Below are 22711 nucleotides of genomic sequence, written 5' to 3' on the forward strand. Positions count from 1 at the left end.
AGCTGTCAGAGGGAACCCAGAGGACGGGGATGGACCTCACGGGCTACAGGGAGCTGGAGGAAGCCCCAGGTAAGTTCATATTTTCATTTTGTACCTCTACGCAGGGTCCCTTTAAGCAGCTCATGAAGAGAAATGCTCCTGTTAGCCCATCGTGAGTCAGAACACCTTAATCAAAGATTTCTTTGCTATAATTTACCGGTTTGCCTCCTTCCACATGAAAGTAAGAGAAGGCTGATTGAAATCACTTAACACAACCTGAGACCTCACAACATGGTTCCTTATGATTAAAGCTGCCATCACAGCTCTGCAGAGCGCAACTATAAAGTGCAATTCCACAGTACATGCAGCAGGTGGCAGCAGTGCATCAATTATCAAGCAGTGTGTTCAAACTGTGGAAAATGTCTTTGTAGTTTAGAAAATAATTTCTAAATCATCCATGCTCACTAGCTAGTATATATCTGCAGTAATTAGTAATCTGGAGAATAATCTAGTAGTTTATCTGCAAGAGAACAGAAAATGATGCACTGTAATAGCCTATTTTAATCATGCACTGTAATAGGCCAATAGTTGCTCTACCCAGGCAGAAAATGACCTGTATGTCACGCTGCCAAGGCTGTACATGGGACACTTGATGTGACATCCAGTATACAGATGACCTCTTAAACAGGACAGAAGGAGAACACAGAGAAATGCACCCTGTATGTATTTACAGCATTTAGCCTAATTCCCCCTCATATGTGTCTAATCACAAAGTGTAATTTGATCTCTCCCCTGTGCCAGCTGACTGCCATGGCAGATAAGCTCATTTGAAAGCATAGGATATCAACAATAGGTCTGCTTCCATGAAAGCAGGAAGTAGGCACACTGCAGATTTAATGCAGGATTTGTATCAGCTGTAATAATAATAAAACTAATGCATGCCTGGAAATAGGCTTTAATGGGTTGCAACCCTTCCATACAGTTTCCAAATCCTCCACCAAAAAAGAAGATTGTGGATTCAGTAAGGTTCTAAGGTTCCACTCACAGCAGGTCTCTAGTGGTTTTTAGAGCACTACATACAGCAGGCACTGTATACGCTGAATGCTAGGGAAATAATACATATGTACGTTCAGCAGCAATGAGATGATTATTCAAGACTTTGGGAGGAGAGCCCAGTGCTGATACAGTGCACAATAGTAAACAACGTCAGCTTGCACAGTAGTTTCCAATGAACTGGGCAGGAGTGGCAGGAAAGTCCAATCAACAGCTAGCAATACCTTTCATCACACCCTCTCTGATAACATTTTCCAGGAATCCATTGTTGCTGCAGCGGTTCCCAGCTCTTCACGGAGAAAATGTTTGTGTTCTGCAATAATTGCCAGTTAAAGTAGCAGGATATGCAGCGTACACCGAGGGGCCTGGATGTTTACTAAGCTCTTAAGCCTCAGGTTATCTTGCAAGCTTGTGCTTCTGTTTGTATATCCAATTTTTATTTTTAAATATTGAATTGCAGCCAGCCAATGTAATGTGTTCAGTGTCATTTCTGCAGATGTCGCTAAGCTGCAACCTGCTCAAGGGTTTCCAGGTCGTGTTCCACACATGCCTGACCTTCCGGACTTGTGACTGCTAGCTGGCTTAACCCACACAGTCTCAATTTACAGTGTAATGTGGACGATGGTACTGAACAATGGGCTATCACAACCAGCCAAAGCCCAGATTTCCTTAAAGGGTTATTACTTCCATAGTGTTCTATTGCAGTTGTATGTGGATTCTGGAGGGATAGGTCATCCATTTCTTGCCTGCTATAGATTTCACCTGCCTTAGTGTATCCACCCACTGCGAGGCAGTCCCAACTTTCCTTTAGCACCTATGTGATTTTAAAACTCCATTGAGGGCTTGTTTAGTTTAGGGGCGATTTCGAAGGGGGTTTAGCGCTGGCAATTTTAAAAATCACCTTCCAGTCATTTTCTGAGCGTTTGCGATTCAATAGAAAGGATAGGGAAATCTCTAAGCGCTTGAAAAAGCGATTTCCCAAGCGCTATCAATAAATACATTGTATTCATTTCCGTGCAAAGAGTTCACGTCCTGACTGACGTCCGGAAGTGACAAAAACATTGCTACACATCAGTGCTTGCGATAGCACTGGCGATTTATAATGCGAACAAGGCCTAAATGCGCTTATACTGGCCTCAGAAGATGTGCTTACTTTGTACTCACAGAGGGCTCTCACCATTGGAGACTCCAGAGACCTAGAAATATGAGCTTACATCTGAACAAGGTTTCCTAGCCCTGTGTTGGCTCTCAGTGGCAGAGCTTCTCTGTGTTATCGGCCTCCTCTGCCAAGTTCAGTCTATCATGTGTATGTAGTTTTAGTCTTCATGTGCAGGGCAGCCAAAAATAATGTTAAAATGGTAAAGGTTGCCATACATCTAGCAATTATTGGGCCCAATCGTTCATCCAATTCAATCATTTTATTTTATCAGAGGAAAATCTGTTAGGCAACATGTCCGCCCCATTGATGATTTGATAGATTTCGGGCCCTAAATGATGCAAATGCTAGCTATAAATTGGACATGCTGAAAAATCTTAGTCCGATGTGGTTGATTTGGTGCGTAACTGGGTGCGATATCGCAAGGACTGACACCTGGCCACTGTCCTCCCAAGTGTATTGTTTCCCCCGTTGCCTGTGTGCAGTGTAAATTCTCACCTATTTCGCTCCCAGCCTTCTTTACAATCACCTCCTTGTGGCACCAGATGTGTGACGGTAACCGTGGACACATACCCCCATGTGTCCACGGTTACCGTCACACACACATCTGGTGCCACAAGGATGGAACATGAGGCTGGGAATAAAGGTCCTTTATTGGTTTGAGCAGGATTTATTGTGTGATTCATTTTGACTGCTCTACATGTGGATACTTACGCTGACAGTTCACTTCTAGATTGCCACCATGCCTCTCTGATCGGTATCAATTCTGAGAGGAATCGTTTCCCAGCACACACAGCACATCTATTTTTACTAGATTCCCAAATCAAAAGAGCAGCCATACAATTGGAATAAAGGAGACAATGCTGCCAGTACTTTAAGGTTTTGTTCACACTATGTAAAGTGCACTATAATGCAGCAAGTTGACCTTTGTTTTCAAGGAACAGGTTCACATATTTCTTTAGTAATGGATTCCATTTTCCTCTTGTGCTGTTTACTTCATGTTTCTGGATAACGTGCACAGAAATGTGTGTTTACTGTGAAAACTGACCAGGCTGTAAAATAATGCACACAATGCATTTAGATTTGCACGCCTATCAAGGTAACGAAGTCTTAAATGGGGCACTTCCACTGATAGGCTGTTGCAGCTTGCTCAGAAGGTTGGAGAAGGGACTCTCCGGAGCTGCGGAGACCAAGCAAGAATTGTGCGCCTATCAGAACTTCCTAGATGGGGCGGGATAGAACCTGAAACATCGATATACTGGTATCAAGTCTGGCGGTGAATTGTGGCGGAACTGTCCAGTGAAACCCTTTGCAAATCACTGAGCTTGAACGTTGTTACTGGTTGCTGTCAGTCACTTTCTTTCCCCACCCAACTATCATATTGCCTACATTCTGGCAGATCATCTAATATGAAGTTCTGATTGTCATTAATTACAACAGCAGACCATGGACACTTGTGTGTAAATGTGTGTACAGCCAATGTTCTGCGCACTGCAGACTACTCCAGCATCCAATGAGTTAAGCACAGTTTCAGCCTCCCTAGTGTAACAGGCTCTTTCTTTCCTGTAAACCAGTAAGTGCCAAGATTACTGCTAGGAAACAGACATCTCATTACACATCTATTTGTTTTGCTGGTATTTGTGAGCAAGGATACCCGGCTGGACTGAGATCATTTCCACTGCAGTGCCTGGCTGACTGATTTGCCTCCAGTGGGAGATCAGCGTGGATTGTCTGCTGCTCACAGCTCTGTGGTGCCTGTGGGGGGCAATGTGCTCTGCGCTGCTGGCTTCATTCATAGCTAGCCTGCTCCCCCCAGTGTATGCTCCTCTGATCTACTGAAATAATAATGCACCACTCAGGCTCTCATTATTTACTCTCATAACAGGCTTATTTCAGTCTATGCAAAGCGGATAGAGAGGATAAGCCCAGTAGTGCTTTTCTCAAGTGTCTGTTTTTGCCAGTGTTTCAAAGTCTTTTAAAAATGCAGCGTGCATTGATGGATGGCTCCCTGGCTGGTGCGTGTGATAGGGAGAGGGTAAGCACGGTCAGCTCCCAGCAGCTTCTAGTTCATGGGAAAGCAAAGGCCCAGCCTTACCTTCAAACACATTGATTGTGTTTAACTATTAATAAAGTATTGAGTGTTCTGGCAACACTGCAGCTTGAGGTAAGTAGGAGCACATTACACTGATGTCTTCCTGGGCGTCTTTGTATTTGCAAACGAATAGACTCTACTCTGCATTTCAAACCATTCTTTTATGAGAGAAAAGGATTCCTTGCTGGATCTGTGCATGCTGTGTTTTGTAGTTGCTGTGTATAAGCAAGGCAGCAGGCTGTGATAGGCTGAGGCCTTATATAGATGCCAGCTGTCCCTAAATGTGGTCATTTGACTTGGGCATCGAATATCAAGCCATATAAACTGCATTGATGAGGCTCTAATTGCAATGCTGTCTATGATGATTGAAACCATGAAGTGTGAGTTCTTGAAGTGAAATGTAAACGTGTCACTTCTGTACTCGATTGGGCTGCGTAGTAGCAGTAGAGGTGGTCACTGAAGTGATCATTCCAGCATGCATGCAAATTTAATGCAAACTATATGCAATTTGTAACAGGTTGCATTTTCCAGTATCCCTATATTTAGCATTAACTTTACATGCAAACTGGCATTATAAACCTCTCTTTCACGAACTGTAAGCCCCAGTCTTGTTTCATCCCTTGAACCAGCTAAACTACATATAATTGATAACCTATAGATAACAGGTACTGGCATATATAACTAAGCTGTAAACCAGATTTTTTTTTTAATTTGTTCATAAGTCAGAACATTGTGCCATCTCTGTCCCCTGTACCTCCTCTGTGCCTCCAGTGCCACATCTGCCCTCTGTACCTGCTTATACAAGTTTAAAAGCCATTTTTTCTTAGAATTTGTTTACATCGATTTTCTCAAAAACTACAAGTCCAATTTGACTTGTTCCCATGGAAACAGAACCCATGCCATTCGTATCGGAGGGTTGTTCGTAAATCAAGGACTACTTGTATGTGATAACTTTGTTTTTTTTTTAGATTAGAGTAAAGTCATGACTTATCTTCACAGGAACTTTCCCAACCATACTCCGTCTGTCTTTACCATATTATTGACTATTTACGGTATATAGTGCTGACATCTGCACTTCACAAAGTACATATTGATAATGAGAGACACCAATTGGGGAAAATGACACCGGGAAAGATGGCTACATGGAGGAGAGTGACACTGGGAATAAGAGAAAGCTTTTTAACGGGCTAGGTGCACATACACAAACCTAGAGTATAATCTGTGCCTGGCTGGAATGCAGCTGCAGAGGACATGGGGCCCCTAAGCAGCTGCACAGGCCGACATCCACCCCTGCATAGACATATGATAGCTGTCGAATAGTCCCAACTGCTTTAAAGGATGCATGAGACCTAAGTAAAAAGCTTTACTTACCTGGGGCTTATTCCAGCACTTAGAAGTCTCTGTGTCTCGCGCCGTAGCTCTGAGGTCACTGTCTTATGCTGTCCTCTCCGTAGTGGCCGTCGGCTGAGTCATGGCCGGGTGTGTTCTGCCCAGTAGCACACTGCCTGTGCAGAACTAACTCGGCCATGGGAGTGCAAGCAGCGTACATGCGCAGAAGCCACCGTCCCAGCCACTACGAAGGGGACAGCAGAAGACTGAGTGACATTTGAGCAGCAGCGAGAGAGACAGATACTTCTAGGGGCTGGATGAAGCCCCAGGTAAATAAAGCTTAAGTTTTTTTATTGGGTGTTGTGTATCCTTCAAGACAAGGTGTCTCTTGATGGCTCCTCAAACAGGAGTGTGTGGTTGAATGACCTGTTTAAACTACAGGAGGAAGAATGCTGAGCATAAATAGTCCATTTCGTTGGTAAACCATAGCAGAGACTGCTGGCCTCCGCAAATTCTCCCCATCCCTATTTTACAGTGATCTGCCAGTGGCATCAGCAGAGGAACTCTGATGTGAAGTCTTTCCCAAGCCAGCCATTTTACAGGTCATCTCATGCCTGTGGGGATTTCCTAACAAACTTCTCTGCTAATAATCTGCATATATGTTGTCCCTATAAACACAAACTCCATCTCCCCTTCATACCACATATACATTGTATGGGGGGATGGTGTGGTGGGTTTATTGTCCCCTCTTCACTGAATTACTTGAGCTTGTGTCAAATGTGTTAAACAAGCAAGAGGGAGCAGAGTATGCAGAGTGACAAGGTCATCCATAACTGACATTCTGGGTTACAATCAACATCTAAGCTGTAAATATTTCTGTCTAGCAGACCCGGTGAGACATGCCAGGTCATGTGCACCTGAATGTTTTCTATCTGATGCAAAACGTACACATTGCCATAATTATCTTAGCACACTGCTGTTAGACACCATAGTCTGCAGAAGTGTTTAATTTTCCTGTCTCCTCGTCATGAGTCTAGAGATGAGCCTGACAGCATGTGCACAGGGTTATGCCCATCCCTGGGACACCTGCTGGAGTAATAGCTCAGTCATGGTCACTGCACTGAAACATCTGTGGAAACTGCACACTAGACTAGAGGACGTATGTGGCAGAATTGTCTCACTCTGGAGTACTATGCACAAATGTTAACTTTGAGCTCCTAACAAGGCTTCTCGGGTGGAACAAGCTTTCTTCCCCCCAGGCAGCGAGCAGAGAGAATGGAACAAAAAGGGCTCCAGGGGAAACTTATTTTTTTCCATTCTCTCTGCTTGCTGCCTGGGGGGGTAGAAAAGCTTGATCTACCCGAGAAGCCTTCGCAACCTATCGGCATCCATCAGTGGGACTTGCAGGAGACGGGCTGTTTCTATTGGCTCTGCTCCTGTCAGTCATAGCTCTCTGCTTCTGCGAGTCACAGCTGGCTTCCCACAGTCTTGAAAGGTCTCCGCACTATTTACGCCACACCAGAGGTGCCGGTAATATTTCTGGACTTTACCGCATGTTGTAGTCTTTATGAATTGACATTTAGGGCACGGCTTCTGGGATTCAGTGCCACCGTGCATCTCTCAGCAACGCGAGGTGGCTAGTGTAAACGGGCCCTCACTGACGTGTTGAGGTATTTGCTGCACAAGTCAGTAATTTACCTTGCTGCTTGGTAATTTCAGCTTTTCATGTGTTAACTGCCCACTGAATTGACATTTTCCTAAATGCTGGGTAAAGTCAGCTGTTTTCTGCATTACCCAATGCGGTAATGCTCTATGAAGCAAGGCCTATGTATTATACTACAGACTGCCTAGTAATGGGCTGAAAAGAACTTGAACTATGGTGCTGGAAGTTGACATTTGATTGAGCCTCCCGGTTTATCTCCCAACCCCAGCCTTTTCTTATGTTCTGTGTAAACTGGAGTTTAAACCTGTGCAAAGTTTGTACTTTTGCCTATCCAAATGTATATGTTTTTTCTCCTCACTTCTAGTTTCATTGACCCCTATATTGTACGGTGGAGTGCAAGGTGATTCCAACTCCCAAGGCTGTACATACAGCTGTATTAACTAAGAGGTTCCTTATGTCTATGCAACTAATGCAGTTTCAAAACTATAAAAGTATGGCGTTGGGTTTAACAGCTGAAGACTGTGCCCCTCATTTGTACATATGCAGCAACTTGTAAAACAAGCTGCCATTAGTGTTTCCAGTCCAGCATAGCTTCCAACATGGCAAGTAAAGGGCTCCTCATTTGTCAGAAATCCAGGTGCCATTTTCAGACATGCAATGTGTAGAGATGTATTGCCAGTCAAATGGATGGATGAAGCACGATTTTATTAACCATTCATAAACCCAGCCAGATCTGTAATGACCTCTTAATCCATAGTGGTGTCTATGAGCCTTTTAATGCAATTTGTGACTTCCAGTTCTGTTCTGCTGAGATCTCAGCTGGTGACCTGCATGGACAATTACATAGATTGGTATTCTTTTAATCATTATGTTTTCCAGCACAGCCTTCTCCTTTCGTTTAAGCCATTTATTAGGCAAATTGGCAGGAAATAGTTGTGAACTAAAACCTTGTTCAGCAATTGTGCAATTTCCTCTGGAACTGCCACACTATATATGTAATGGGCAGCACCCAGTTTTTACATGTCCGCTCAATTTTACCAGTATCTGTCTATATACTGTATACAGTAGTTGCATACATAGTTAATTGGGTTGAAAAAAGACATACGTCCATCGAGTTTAATCATAGCATATCTTTGATGAGAAGCTCCAAAGGGCAGAAATGTCCAGATGTCAGTCAGAAATCATTTCTGCAGCATTCTTGTTTTGCTTTTGGATCTATGTGTATTTTAAGTGGTGGCAAAGATTCCTTTACAAACATTCCAGTTTACTCATTTTAACTTGAGTTGGACTTAAAGTGAACCAGCGACGAAGCACCCTCATGTATTTTTCCATATATATCAGTGGGAACATTATAGAAAACACCTACCCTGCTCTGTTTCATTCTTCACTGCTCAGGCTGCCTGTTATCAGCCCTCATAAAATCCCCGACTGAGCATTCAGTCTGGCTTTGCTCAGGAATCATTATAGCTGAGTCTGTCTTCTCTGATGTCAAACCCAAGCCTGCCCCCTTCTGGCTCTGCTATGACTCAGCTATTCCTCAGCAAAGCCAGACTGAATGCTCAGTCAGGGATTTTATCAGGGCTGATGATAAGCAGGCTGAGCAGTGAAGAATGAAACAGAGAGCAGGGTAGGTGTTTTCTCTAATGTTCCCACTGATATATATGGTAAAATACATGAGGGTGCGTCGTCTCTGGTTCACTTTAAGATAAGTACCAGAAATACATGTATATGAGCAATATTACCTGTCATAGTATTTGTTATGAACGGGCCAAATCTCAATTTTCCTCGAATCTGAATCCCAAAAAATACTCTTATTTTCTCAATTTTTTTTAAATCTAATCACGCCTGTACAAAAGTATTGTCTGATCCATGTAATAATAGTAGTTAGACTTAAAATAGTGTATTCTAAGTTATTTTTTCACGGATCACACAACTCTTATGTACAGGATTGATCTGGTTTGAGATTCCAAGGCTTTGAGAATCTTTTAGGATTTGAGGAAATGTAGGGTTCATCCCATCTCAAGCATTTGTAATGCTGTTCAGCGCCTCTTGTGATTTGCACATACCTGTTGCATTGCATATGTAGGTGGGTGACCCCACTGTTCTCTAATTCGGTGTCACAGCCTCCCCAACTCCAGCTTGCCCTCTGGTGGGTGAATGTGCCACACTACAATGGTGAGATCCTCCATGTGCTCCTATAAGCTGCCCAACTATCTCCTCTCAAGTGAAGCCTTATAAACACAGAACTATAGACAAATGTTAGGTTGAATGTTGACCCTCTCGTAATGCATTTATTTTACATAAAGACCAAAGTACTTGCCTCTCATGCCTAGTAGTATATTGGTGCAATTCCTTCATTACATTTCATAACTACTGGATGCTGTTTCTCGAGCTAGTCCCTCATTGTCCACCTAACCCTATCTATTACCTTTAAGGTTAAGTCCCTCCCCTTGCCTAACTTCCTATAATATGCCCAACAACACGGTTACATACATCTAAAAAAAAAACGAATGCGAGACCAAGCAATGAGTTATTGAAATCCTCACACCCTGGACATTAACACACTTACTGCTCTTACTTGTGGCCAACGTGCACAATATTGTGTTATGATATTGACCCTCTGGGGTCAGAGCTGTGCACACAGCAATAAGGACTGAGCCTGGGGTCTTATGAACAGATTTGGTTTCTCATGATAAATTTTTGTAATATTCTTGTTTATTAAAGCCTTTATTGTATGTTCTTTGCTTAGTACATTTTCATTAGAAAGCATTAAAGAAGCCAGTCAAATCTGATGGGAATACAGACAGTCTGTCCTGAAGGGTAAAAGAACCTTACAAGCCCAGACACTGCCTGCATCTGCATGTTGTATGGCATGCTTGCCAGATCCTATGGAACAGCACATCTTAAGAGATTCCACAAAGGGGAAGGGCTCACAGTATGTCTGCGTTGGCTTATGGCTTTATTTTAATGTTTTAAGTGATACCATTCTTGCTTTCTTATTATTAGACACAATACGTTGGGTTCGCTGTGTCTTCTGAGTATGGCAAACAGCAGCACCCACAATACAGCAACGTCAATCAGTTCACCCTTCCCAGTGCTCTGTAGCCCGAATACACACTAGATTTTATTAAGCTGCACAAAAATTGTCTGTCTGTTTTATAATAGCTGTACCGACATAGGAACCTGAGGTGAGAGGGATATGGAAGCTGCCATTTTTATTTCCTTTTAAACAATACCAGTTGCTTGGCAGTCCTCCTGATCCTGTGCCTCTAATAATTGTAGCTATAGACCCCGAACAAGCATGCAGCAGATCAGGTACTCTGTCTCAGTTGACTGGTTTTACTGGGTTAGCCATATGCTTGCTGCAGAGTTTTGACTCTGACACTACATTTGCCAGAAGATCAACAGGGCTGCCAGGCAACTGGCATTGTTTACAAGGAAATAAATATGGCAGCCTCCATATCTTTCTGGTTCTCTTTAAATGAGCACATTGTTTTTCTTAAGAGGGATAAAGAGGCTGCCTGCTGCAGTGGAAACCATGGCCATCTACCAACATATCAAAATGAATTGTTGAGCATTCTCTTTAGAGGTTAGGTGACAGATTGTTTCACTGTCTGAACAAACATTTAGATCCAGTAACAACCATCTAATGTATATGATGTTTATCTTCAAACTAGGTTGGTTACAATCGTTTCCACATCATTGTACGTTTTGAGTGCTATATGGAATATAATGTATTTAGCCTGAAAGTAAAATAAATAAAAAAAAATAAAAATATTCTTACCTAGACATTTTTTACAGATAGTACATACTTTCACACAAGCACTAAAACGATTTTACTACCAGCTAACTTCAGAAATCAAATAAGTGCTTAGGCTCCTCCTATGTACAGTGTCACACATTGCCTGTATAAACAGACCTGCTCTAAAACCTGCCACGTTTGCAGCACCACTAAGCAAGCACCATGAAGACCAAGGAGTATGTTAAACAGGTCAGAGAAACAGTTGTGGATAAATATATGGTAGCTCAGGGTTGAGGTATAATAGAAAAAAATATTCAAATACAAAAAAGTTAAAACTAATTTCCAGGTTATATGAAATAAAAAAACACTGGTGTGTGTATGTGGAGGAGATGCCATCATACTGCAGGAAGCATCTGTTGTCTAAAAACTGAGTGCCTTTTATACATCACCAAGGAGTCTCAGGAGACTCGGGAGCTGGAAGTAGGACTCGGTGGAGCACCTAGGACTCTTCTGGTGTAATGTTGTAGTTCATCTTTCTGTGTAACACTCAAGTGACAGACAATAGCTACTTGTGGGCTGTGTCAAATATATGCATTGCTGATTGGCCTCTTCACAGCCACTAGCACAAAACCGCTCACTTCTGGGAAGTTTTGCATTTAGTGGTATGTCACTTTCTCCAGTCATAGCTTTTATATATCTCACCCAACACAAGAACAAATAATGATTTCTTTTGGTAGCAAACATTTAATTCTGTATGTTAAAGAAATAAATCCATATAAAATGAAGAGAAGGGAGAAACCGAGAGCCCAATATAGTGTAGTATGTACTGTATTATTAGGATAGTGAAAGAGTATGATAGTTCTACCCACAAGTCAGGGTTACCTCCAAGGCAACCACTGTAAAGGCAGGTGAGGAGATTATCCTGTCCCCACTCAGGAATAAGAAGTCGCTCTCTGTAGGTAGGAGAAAAGGGGTATCCCCCTCCACCAGGGGTGAGTACGTGCAAAAATTACAGAGGCGCCAAAAGGATAAAAGCAGGTAATAAAAACGTTTAAAAAAAGCTTTCGAGGCAGTGGTGGACTTACCTCGTACAAGCAGACACTGAAACTGTCTATTCGATTAAATATAAATTTTATTGGCATACTCCAAGAAAAAGAGGGACTGCAACGCGTTTTCGCAGGTTTGAACCTGCTTCCTCAGGCAATAAAGATTGGGAGCATACGACGTCTGTGATTCCGAGTAACACCTGGAGCCTAAAAGGATAGCTACCATATGAATATTTTGACAGGATTTCAGCAGATGGATTGCACTGCTGCAGCTGCTATATTTGTACTATGCAGTACAAAGCTATTGCTCACATACTGCCCTAACCTTCCTCCCCCAGCACCCCTGCTGGCATTGATTGGGTAGCCTTCCTCCCCAGCACCCCTGCTGGCACTGATTGGGTAGCCTTCCTCCCCAGCACCCCTGCTGGCACTGATTGGGTAGCATGCCTTCCCCAGCACCCCTGCTGGCATTGATTGGGTAGCCTTCCTCCCCCAGCATCCCTGCTGGCACTGATTGGGTAGCATGCCTCCCCCAGCACCCCTGCTGGCACTGATTGGGTAGCCTTCCTCCCCCAGCACCCCTGCTGGCATTGATTGGGTAGCCTTCCTTCCCCATCACCCCTGCTGGCACTGATTGGGTAGCATGCCTCCCCCAGCACCCCTGCTGGCATTGATTGGGTAGCATGCCTCCCCCAGCACCCCTGCTGGCACTGATTGGGTAGCCTTCCTCCCCCAGCACCCCTGCTGGCATTGATTGGGTAGCCTTCCTTCCCCATCACCCCTGCTGGCATTGATTGGGTAGCATGCCTCCCCCAGCACCCCTGCTGGCATTGATTGGGTAGCCTTCCTCCCCAGCACCCCTTCTGGCACTGATTGGGCTTATTTCCATTGTAATATTCATCATAAATGTTTATATTGAATGTAATGAATTATAAAGTATTGTGTGTATTTTTGTATGTATGCCTAACTTTACAGTAAAAATAGCCAGCCTTAACTGCCCCCGCACTAAATAGGGAATGTTTGCGCTGTCCTGGTCCTCGGGGGAATCTATACTACATTAAAAAGATGAATTTAAATGTGAAAAAGGTAAAATGAGCCAAAAAATCTTGCATATGAATGTATGCATTTTTACATTATATACCATATGAAATGTAGGCATTTTTTCCCTATTTGTTCTTTAATAATAGTGATTTGTTTAAATTAAGAACTGGCTTCCCCAGTGATGATCTTGTGCCTGATAATGACAGATGGGAGTCGCAGGCAGCAGAGTGTATTCGGCTGGGCATCTTCTGCACATTATGTGCTGGTTTCTTCCTGCTTATCATCTCCTCTAGGGACTGAATTCAGATTCCCTATACAGCATGCTGCACAGAAGCTTATTTACCTTCTAGTTAACTGCACTTGTTAATTCATGCCTTGCAGAGTGCTTGTCAGGAGAGTCTCCAGAGGTTTCCACAAAACAAGTGCCCAGGAGCACATTTACTCTGCTCAGACTGTGCCGCTGGAAATGGCTTTGTGAGCCAGGTCTGTCCTGAAGTCACGTACCTACTCAAGTCATGTGACTTGTGTATCTAGGCCAGACCACTGACAAGCAGAAACTTATTTTAAAGCTGAACACCAGGCAAGACAGCAAGTTGCATGGTAGAAATAAAGTACCGTATATATAAAAAGTTGGGCCGGGTTTATATTAGAGATAAAAAAACTGTCCGTTTATGCATCGGAACCAAACAGATGGAAACCGTGGATCCGTTTATATCCGTCTATTGAAGAAACGGACTGTTCTATATAGCAGCTGAACGGAAATGGAGTGAAAACTGATCCGATCGAACGATAATCAGATCTTTTTTTCATGGATCCATTTGCCACGTAATTTCAAGTGTGAACCAGGCCTTATACTTTGTGAAAAGTTTTTTCTATTTAGTTACGCCAGTCCTGTAATTCAGATAGACAATGAACAAAGGCAGCTGCCCCTCAACCTGCTGACCAGTGCAGGGTAGCTTACAGATGTTATCATTCTGTTTTCCTCTCTAATTTACTATTATTCTGGCTTCTGTAGATTGTTTGTATTGAACAGCAGCTGAAATTGGGTAAACATAAGTAAAGTATTTAATTTTCATTGATTCACAACTACCCATTGAATACAAAGCAAAGCTCTTCAAACATAGCGTAAAAGGAAAGGCTAACCAAAGCCTGTGAAACACAATAAAAATGGAGATTTACACTGTGATAGATGGCAAGTAGGAATGTTCCCTGGGATTATATTACCTGCTAATTCTAATGTGGGAAATATTTTAGGCGGCTTAGAATGGACTAATCCGATTCCATTATGCATAAAATCTGAATAATTTTGGAATTATTAGCATCTTGTTGACCATACTTAGTGATAAGAAATATATAATGCTGATATGGAGACAGATATAGGTAATGTTTACAAAATGTATTTAATAATTATTTTCAACACACAACTGGGTTTTTACTACTACTGGTGCTTTAAATTTCCAAGGTGGGGACGTAAAAAAAACTGAATGTAAATATTTTGTCAAGTCAGAAAATAAATTACAGCAAATCCGCTTACGGTAGTTTTATTCTTGACTTAAAGGACAAATGTAGTGCGAGGGATATGGAGAATGCCATATTTATATCCTTTTAAACCATACCAGTTGCCTGGCTGGTCTGCTAATCCTCTGCCTCTAATAATTTTAGCCATAGACCCTGAACAAGCATGGAGCATATCAGGTGTTTCTGACATTGTCAGATCTGACTACATTAGCAGCATGCTTGTTTCTGGTGTTATTCAGACACTACTGCAGCCAAATAGATCAGCAGGGCTGCCAGGCAACTGGTATTGTTTGACAGGAAATAAATATGGCAGCCTCCATATTCTTCTCACTTCTGTTGTCCTTTAAGTGCTTGACCTAAGTCTTTTCTTGACTGTTGTTGAGTGAGGTTTCCCTTCCTGCCCCACTGACATCCAGGGCATTTCTGTGGCTCATCATGTTTGACAACCCCTGTTCATGCATCCATCATATATTCCTACTTCAAATCCAGTTGGGAGTGACTGTCAGATCAGTGCTGCCATAGAGCTGGATGGCTGGTTATGCGCGTTGCTGTGATACATGTTCAGTGCCTTCTGTGTCACAATAGCCATTTTTCCTTTCCTTGCAGCTGGAGAAGAAGCAGGTGGTTCCACCTTTCAAGCCACAGATTACAGATGATTATGGTTTGGACAACTTTGACACACAGTTTACCAGTGAGCCAGTGCAGCTTACGCCGGATGATGAGTATGTAACATACAGCATCTACAAATGTTCAATATATATTTACATCTTATTATATAAAATAATGTGAAGGAAAAAACAACTACAAAGGCGAATATTTATAAATGGGAATTCAAAATGTGTACTGTTTGAATTTTAAAGAAAACCTGTAAGGAAAAAACCTCCCCTAGGGGGTACTCACCTCGGGTGGGAGAAGCCTCCGGATCCTATTGTGGTTTTCCCCGTCCTTCTCGGTCCCACGGTGGCGGCGAAAATCCTCCCAGAGTGGCGGCGATGTAAATATTTACCTCCGTTGGTCCAGCGCAGGCGCAGTATCCGCTCCTTACCACGGAGATAGGCGGAAATAGCCGATCTCCTTTATCTCCGTCGGGCCGCTCTACTGCGCAGGCGCAAGTTTCCTGCGCCTGCGCAGTAGAGTGTACCCGACGGAGATCGGCTATTTCCGCCCATCTCCCTCAGAAGAGCCACAACAGCGCCCCCGCTGGAGCCTGGAAAGGTAAATATTGAACAGGCTGTCAGGTCTGTTGGGCCGCTGTTCGGAGGGCTGCAGCAAGACCCCCGTGGGACAGAGGAGGACGGGGGAAGCCTCATTAGGATCCGGAGGCTTCCCCCTCCCGAGGTGAGTACCCCCTAGGGGATGTTTTTATTCTTACAGTGTCTCTTTAAACCTGAAAATGTGTCGTCCTGTTTACGGTGCAATAAGGTCCATTATTAATGATGCATTGCACCTTCTTTGAAGAAAAGTGTGGCAAACAAAGGCCTCGATTCATCATTGTCTTTGCGAAAACTTTTTCCAGTTCGTTAAATTACTGAATTCTAGTTGTATTCATAAAGGTTTTTCTGCATTGGGTGTGACTTCGATAAAATATCGATAACCATTCGGTAACGTGTCGATATTTCCATTTTACAGCAGTAATTTAACACAAGGCCATAAGATTCCTGTGGAATTGTGGGTAAAAAGGCAGTCCTTTGAACCAGGGCTGTGGAGTCGGAGTCGTGGAGTCGGGCAATTTTGGGTGCCTGGAGTCGGAGTCGGGAAAAAATGCACCGACTCCGACTCCTAATGAATTTGTAACTGTAATTAAAATAGAAAATATGATAAAATGTTCTATTTCTCAGATATTAGTCATTAAAAATAATGTATATATACAGTATATATACAGTAATAGCTTAGTCCACAAAAATGAAATAAACCAATCAAAATTAGTTACTTGTGCTGCTGCAATAAAGCAGTCCCTGTATTTTTAAGGTCAGATATACATATCTGATCGTGACTGTATATATGATGTGTACACAGGAATCTCTTATATATACTAAATAACATCTATGCTGTAAGAATAAAGCCTGATGTGTAGCTGTGTCACTAATAGAGATGGTCAATGACATGGAAATAATTCTGCATTGATGCTGATTTATGCAAATGCATGCACTCCCTTTGCTGATGAAATCAAATAATGTGATATGTTATTAAAATTTGGTTTGGTCACTACAAATTAAAGGGTAACTGAGACGGATGAAAAGTAAAGTTTTATACATACCTGGGGCTTCCTCCAGCCCCCTTCAGGCTAATCAGTCCCTCTCTGTCCTCCACCACCCGGATCTTCTGCTATGAGTCCTGGTAATTCAGCCAGTCAGCGCTGTCCGGCCGCATGCCGCTCCCACAGCCAGGAACATTCTGCACCTGCGCAATAGTGCTGCACAGGTGTAGTATGCTCCTGGCGGCGGAGTGTGTGCATGCGCACTACGCCTGACTGGCTCAAGTACCTGGACTCATAGCAGAAGATCCAGGTGGTGGAGGAGGACAACGAGGGACTGATTATCCTGAAGGCGGCTGGAGGAAGCCCCAGGTATGTATAAAACTTTAATTTCATCTGTCTCAGGTTTACTTTGTTACACAGTAGTACTATACTCTACATATGCACTACCCACAGAGCTGCAGGGAATCCACTGAGAATGCTGTGCACATTGAACACAGAGGTGTTGTCTGTTTACAATCTCCTCATTCCCCTGCAGAGTACCTGCACATCATTCTTACATGTACCCACACTTACATTGCCTAGGGCCTGATAGATGTTCTTTGTTCCGGTTTGTACCTTTTACAAGTACTCTTACCAAGGACTAGTTTTAGTCTAAAGGGAATAAATATAGTAGTCTACATATCCTTCTCACTTCAGTTGTCTTGTAAAATTCCTAAGCGTCGGCAGTTAAGAGACGAATTTCATGTTACATACTTTTAATCAACAAAAATGTAATATGCAAATTAGAGGAGTCGGAGTCGTGGAGTCGGAGTCGGAGGAATCCTAAACTGAGGAGTCGGAGTCGGAGTCGGTGGATTTTTGGACCGACTCCACAGCCCTGCTTTGAACACCACGTAGCCACATTCCGAATAGTGCTTAACACCTGGACCAGGATTCTGGAAGTGGCTTGGGACAATCCCACAATTTCGCCAGCTACAGCTTGATCGGAGCCTGAAAAAATATAGTGCAGCTAGAAATATTAGTTAACCCTGGCACTGCCTGTGTTCTCTTACAAGATGATTCAAGAGAAATGCAAATGTCCTGTTATAGCAAATATATCTATTCTCTTGCAAATTGATATGGTTCTAGATCTTATTCTTGCCCTTCTGCGCCTTCGAATCACTCTGAGCTGATTGATAACCACTTCAAATTGCTCCATCTTCTCTGTCAGCAATGATCTGACAGGAATAACAACAGAGCAGTGAAGGAGATAACTAATCCTAAATTTAATGCTAAACCACGCCCACTTTCATTTTCACTTCGCACTTTCTTCCGTTTTATCGCATCATTACCGAATGATTACCGTATGCTCGCTAACAGCTGTAGATAACTTTGATGAATCCTGAAATCAACTTATCGAGTTTGGTATTTTACCGAGCTGTTGGTAATTGATGCGATAAGTCTTGATGAATCGAGGCCATAATGTCTACAGAGCCACAGAGGAGCTGGTGACCACCAGTAGACACAAAACCCTCCCACTCAGGGCGGATCCTCAGTCAATCCCTGGCTGCCAGGTGGAATGTCATATGAACCTAAAGAATCAATGGGTATCTAGCAGCCACAGGAAAATATTACCACTCTACTGCAAACAAACAGTGAGGTGCATTCACTATGCAGGAAGCACATGCTAAATTTCCAGAAGCTTCTGACAGGTACGGATTAGCACAACATGTTAGCTTGGTTACACATACGCTAAGGTACTGCACACTATGCAAGTTATGTTGTGCGGGCGGTACCCTGGCAACATACAATTTATCCAGGTGATGTGCATTGTGCGCTACAGTACTGCCGGAAGTACTGGTGAAATTGCAGTGCACACGGCAATACCACTGCATAGTTAATACTCCCCATTGACTTTTTTTTTTTAATAGGTCGGTTTTCATATTGCAAACTATTGAAAGCAGCGGCAATGCAGATAAAGCAGCAATACATCAAAGTTTTATGCTTTATGAATAGACCATTAAACTGTGTTACTGAAGGATCAATTCACTCAACACGAATATTTCATTGATGGTAGATAATGAACATTACCCATTGGGTGGCTTTCTTGTGATTATTATGTACATATTGACTATTGAGTGAATTTTAGTTTAGTGAAAGCCCTTTGAAATTTGACAGAAGTCATTTGCTAGCTCCACCGACTGCCTTTAATAATAATTTATATAAAATTTCAGGTCATATTGTGTATTGGACCAGGGGTCTAAGTGCCCGTTGACACTAGGCCAAAAAGACACTCCGATCCAGCGGGGCAAAAGTGCAAGTGGAAATGGATCCTGTGTTAGTGTTCCTGAGATTCCCTCCCCCACCCATACCAATCCCCCCACCCCAGGAAAAAAAAAATTATACATACTCCCGGTCCAGAGCCATCCGTCCGAGCAACCTCGATCGTTAACTAGCCAGCCCGGTAAATCTGCCAGTCGGAGTGACTCCTGGCAGACTACCTGGGGATTGCAAGCCTATGGGAACGGACAGTGTTTGTTCCCACTAGGCTGTTCTCCCCCTCCGTTCTGGATCTACTCCCCTATCTTCGGTCACTATGCAGCTCCTCCACACCCTCGCCAGAATCACAGTATGCCCCTGACTTCACTTCCTGTTTTCAGTGACCCTATCACAAGACACCGGATGTAAACAAAATTGGGGTTTTAACCATTTCCTATCATACAAGCCTACAATAAAACTAATAAAACTAAAGGAGCTCCACTTTAAGGTCTCCCCTTTATGAACAACATAGCAGGGTTTTTTTCTAGCCATGACAAGACTTGCATTTAATTGCATATTACACAACTGCAGCAATACCATTTTCCATTTCTCTTTCAGGGATGTCATAAAACGAATAGACCAATCAGAATTTGAAGGATTTGAATACATAAACCCTTTGTTGATGTCAACAGAAGAGACAGTATGAAGGACTGTAATGTCTATGGACAAAACCACGTGATTGATCCCGAACTTGTATCCTTAACTACAGTATATGCATGCGAGGCTGGAAAACTGATGCCCGGTTCTCAGTACAGACCAGCACTACAGGATCTGCTGCTGAGGGAGGGGCTTCTAAGCGGATCTCCCTCCCCCCGAATCGTTGCAGCTCTCTTGCTGAAGAGAGTTCTGAGTTACACAAGGGATTCACTTTTTGTGCCTGCCTCCTTTGAAGGTTCTACAGTGTACGTCAACTCCACCCGAGGGCACCTGCGTGGAAGAACTCTCTATTTCAGGCAATCACCTAAGCAAGGCCGCTTCCATTAGTGCATTAGATGCCGTGTGCTGCAATCCTGCAAAACCAGATGACAAGAGGAGACCGAGGGACAGGCCAGGTCTGGACTGATGACTTTCTCCTCCTCAACCCACCCTTGTGGCAATTGTAAACCTGAGTATTAAATCAAGCTGTGTTCCTGCTGGTTCCATCCAACCTTTCTCATTGACTGGAAACCTAAGATATTAATTGCACTGGAAATATTAGAAGGGTAGGGAACTATATGGATGGGTAAAACAAAAGCTGACACAGCAATATTGCACTTAAAATTAGAAATCTAGGGTATAGCAAAGGCAATAAAAGTAACCAAAACAATTTGTTGGGAGGTTTTAAAAAAAAACAAAAAAAGTTGCACATTTGAATGGCTTTCTGAAAACCCACAATGTAATGTGCCTAACGCTTCTCATGTATGGCTCTAATGCAGTATTCCATGCAGACTAATCCGCCCAGCCATAGATCCTGACAACACATCCCTTAGCCTTAACTGGTGGAATTTATCCTTCTTTCCTTCTGATGCATAGCGTGTCCTCATCAAGCACATAGTTCTGGATGTTAGTTGTTTTGTTTTGTAGCTGCTGGTCACACAAGGAATGACAAGACCCCTAATGTCCGTTATACCGCTCGTGTGTCATGTTACACAGGAATTGGCAGGACTGAAGGCTAGCTAACACAATGGCTTCTGTATTAGGTAAATGACATTACTAATGTCCTCCTAAAGTCAAACTCCACTTTCACTGAAAATTGCTACAAACCTGTATCTGTGCACCACTAAGCTTTCTGTAAGTTAATAGTATATTGCCTTTTCATTATGTGGTCAGTTATACATTTACAAAGGTGACTGTAGCTGGAAGTGTATTGCTATACATGGCTGAAATCTGTACTCTCCTGATGAAGAGTGGACTTCCGACAAAACTTCCAATTTTGCTGCACAGATTAGGGGCCTGTTACTCATTGACTGGCAGCAGACTTGGATGCAGTGGCATAACTATAATTCATGGGGCACCCCAGTGTTCACTCCCTTTCCCTTGCCGGCCCTGCAGCCCATCTCACAAGGGTCACAAAACAAGTGTACCCACCACAAGTGTAGCCACAAAAACTCTTGCCCTGAAGTAGTCCCCTGTATTGGGGTAAGGGAAAGTTAGTAGTTGTGCCCCCCACAGCTCTGCCCCCACTTCCTCCATATCGCAGAGACTTATGCTGGATACACACGGTGCGTTCGCGCACTCGATTTTCCCGTCGATTAGTTTATTTCCAACATGTCCGATTTGGATTTCGATGGATCGTTAGGTCGATTCACATGCAAAGTATGCCGTAGCGACCTAACGATCCATCGAAATCCAAATCGGACATGTTGGAAATAAACGAATCGACGGGAAAATCGAGTGCGCGAACGCACCGTGTGTATCCAGCATTAGACTACTCCTCTCTAGTTTTACTGCTGCTTGGACACTCCCATATCACAGTTAGAGGCCTGTAAAAAAAAAAAACTGTTTGTGTAGGTCACCAAGCTGAAACAATGTTTGTCAACCCATGCATTGGTTAGAGCTGAACGGAAAGGTTTGCCTTTTTTCAGCAATAGTGAAGTTTCACTTTAAAAATCGTTTCTAAGGCTTGGGACAAATTAGCACATCATGAAAAACTTTTTAAAAGTCACTTAGGTATTATTATTTATTATCTTAATACAGTTGGTTGAGGAGATTCAAATTATTCCAGCTTGCATGCAAATTCCACGCAGCTTGAAATTGGGTCAATCAAATTAACTTCCTCTTGAATCTGGCCTAGTTTCAAGCTGCATACAATTTGCATGACATTTGCACACAAGCTGGAATGATTTCCATCTCGGCTCGTTAAATGAGATAAAAGAGGACGACAAACCGCAACACTATCTGCATTATTTACTACAATATTATCATCTTCCTTAGAACAGTCTGTACTAAAGCTATCCTGTATGCTCTCCATCCTGCCCATGTATCAGGAGCTCAGTATAGGTGGCTACATTGCTGGGGAAACAATCTGAGGTTAGGAGAACTTCTGTACCAGTTGTATAAAAAAAAAATACAGTATGTGGCACTGTTGGTTTGGCTAGAGGAAAAGAAGAAAATATTTGCTAAGGAGCTATTTTTGAATCTGTGATGAATGCTTAAAATGGATAACTTTTTAATTAAAGCGTACCTGAGGCGAACTTTGGGTCAAAAGTCAAATACCAAAGAAGAGAGCAGCCTCTGGATCCTTTAGAGTCTTCCCGCGCCATCTTCCAGACCACCGTTACAGAGTGCTGATCCCCCAAAGGAATCCTTCAGCAAGCTCACGACAGTACTCCTCTTCAAGTACGAGCTTGGCCATAGCGGCTACATGCTACTGCGCAGGCGTGGCTTTGCTTGCGCATGAAGAGGAGTATGGTCCTGATATACAGGAGGGACCTGAGCAACGATGGAGGACAGCATTGGAAGCCTCCCTCTCCTTAGGCTAGTACAGTATTTGATTTTTGACCTGCAGTTCACTTCTGGTTCTCTTTAACAAGTGTATTGCTTACAGGAGCACTGAAATGCACTAATCATCTCTTTCACTACTATTGTGAGAGTCAGGATGTGCTGCTCTGTACAGTG

The 22711-nt window shown here is 43.0% G+C and overlaps 1 protein-coding gene across 3 annotated transcripts in view; it reads left to right on the top strand.

Annotated features, from left to right (window-relative positions):
- Nucleotides 1-21419, top strand: part of PRKCZ (protein kinase C zeta) — a 368822-nt gene extending 347403 nt beyond the window's left edge. For all 3 annotated transcript variants that reach the window (XM_068240660.1, XM_068240663.1, XM_068240662.1), the window contains 2 exons: nucleotides 15226-15341; nucleotides 19673-21419. In XM_068240660.1, the coding sequence (XP_068096761.1) occupies nucleotides 15226-15341; nucleotides 19673-19760 (204 nt within the window). In that variant the 3' untranslated portion in view covers nucleotides 19761-21419. The remainder of the gene's footprint in view (nucleotides 1-15225; nucleotides 15342-19672) is intronic.
- The last annotated feature ends 1292 nt before the right edge of the window (nucleotides 21420-22711 follow it).

The sequence above is a fragment of the Hyperolius riggenbachi genome, chromosome 6 (genome assembly GCF_040937935.1).
Source record: "Hyperolius riggenbachi isolate aHypRig1 chromosome 6, aHypRig1.pri, whole genome shotgun sequence".
Lineage (NCBI taxonomy): Eukaryota > Metazoa > Chordata > Amphibia > Anura > Hyperoliidae > Hyperolius > Hyperolius riggenbachi.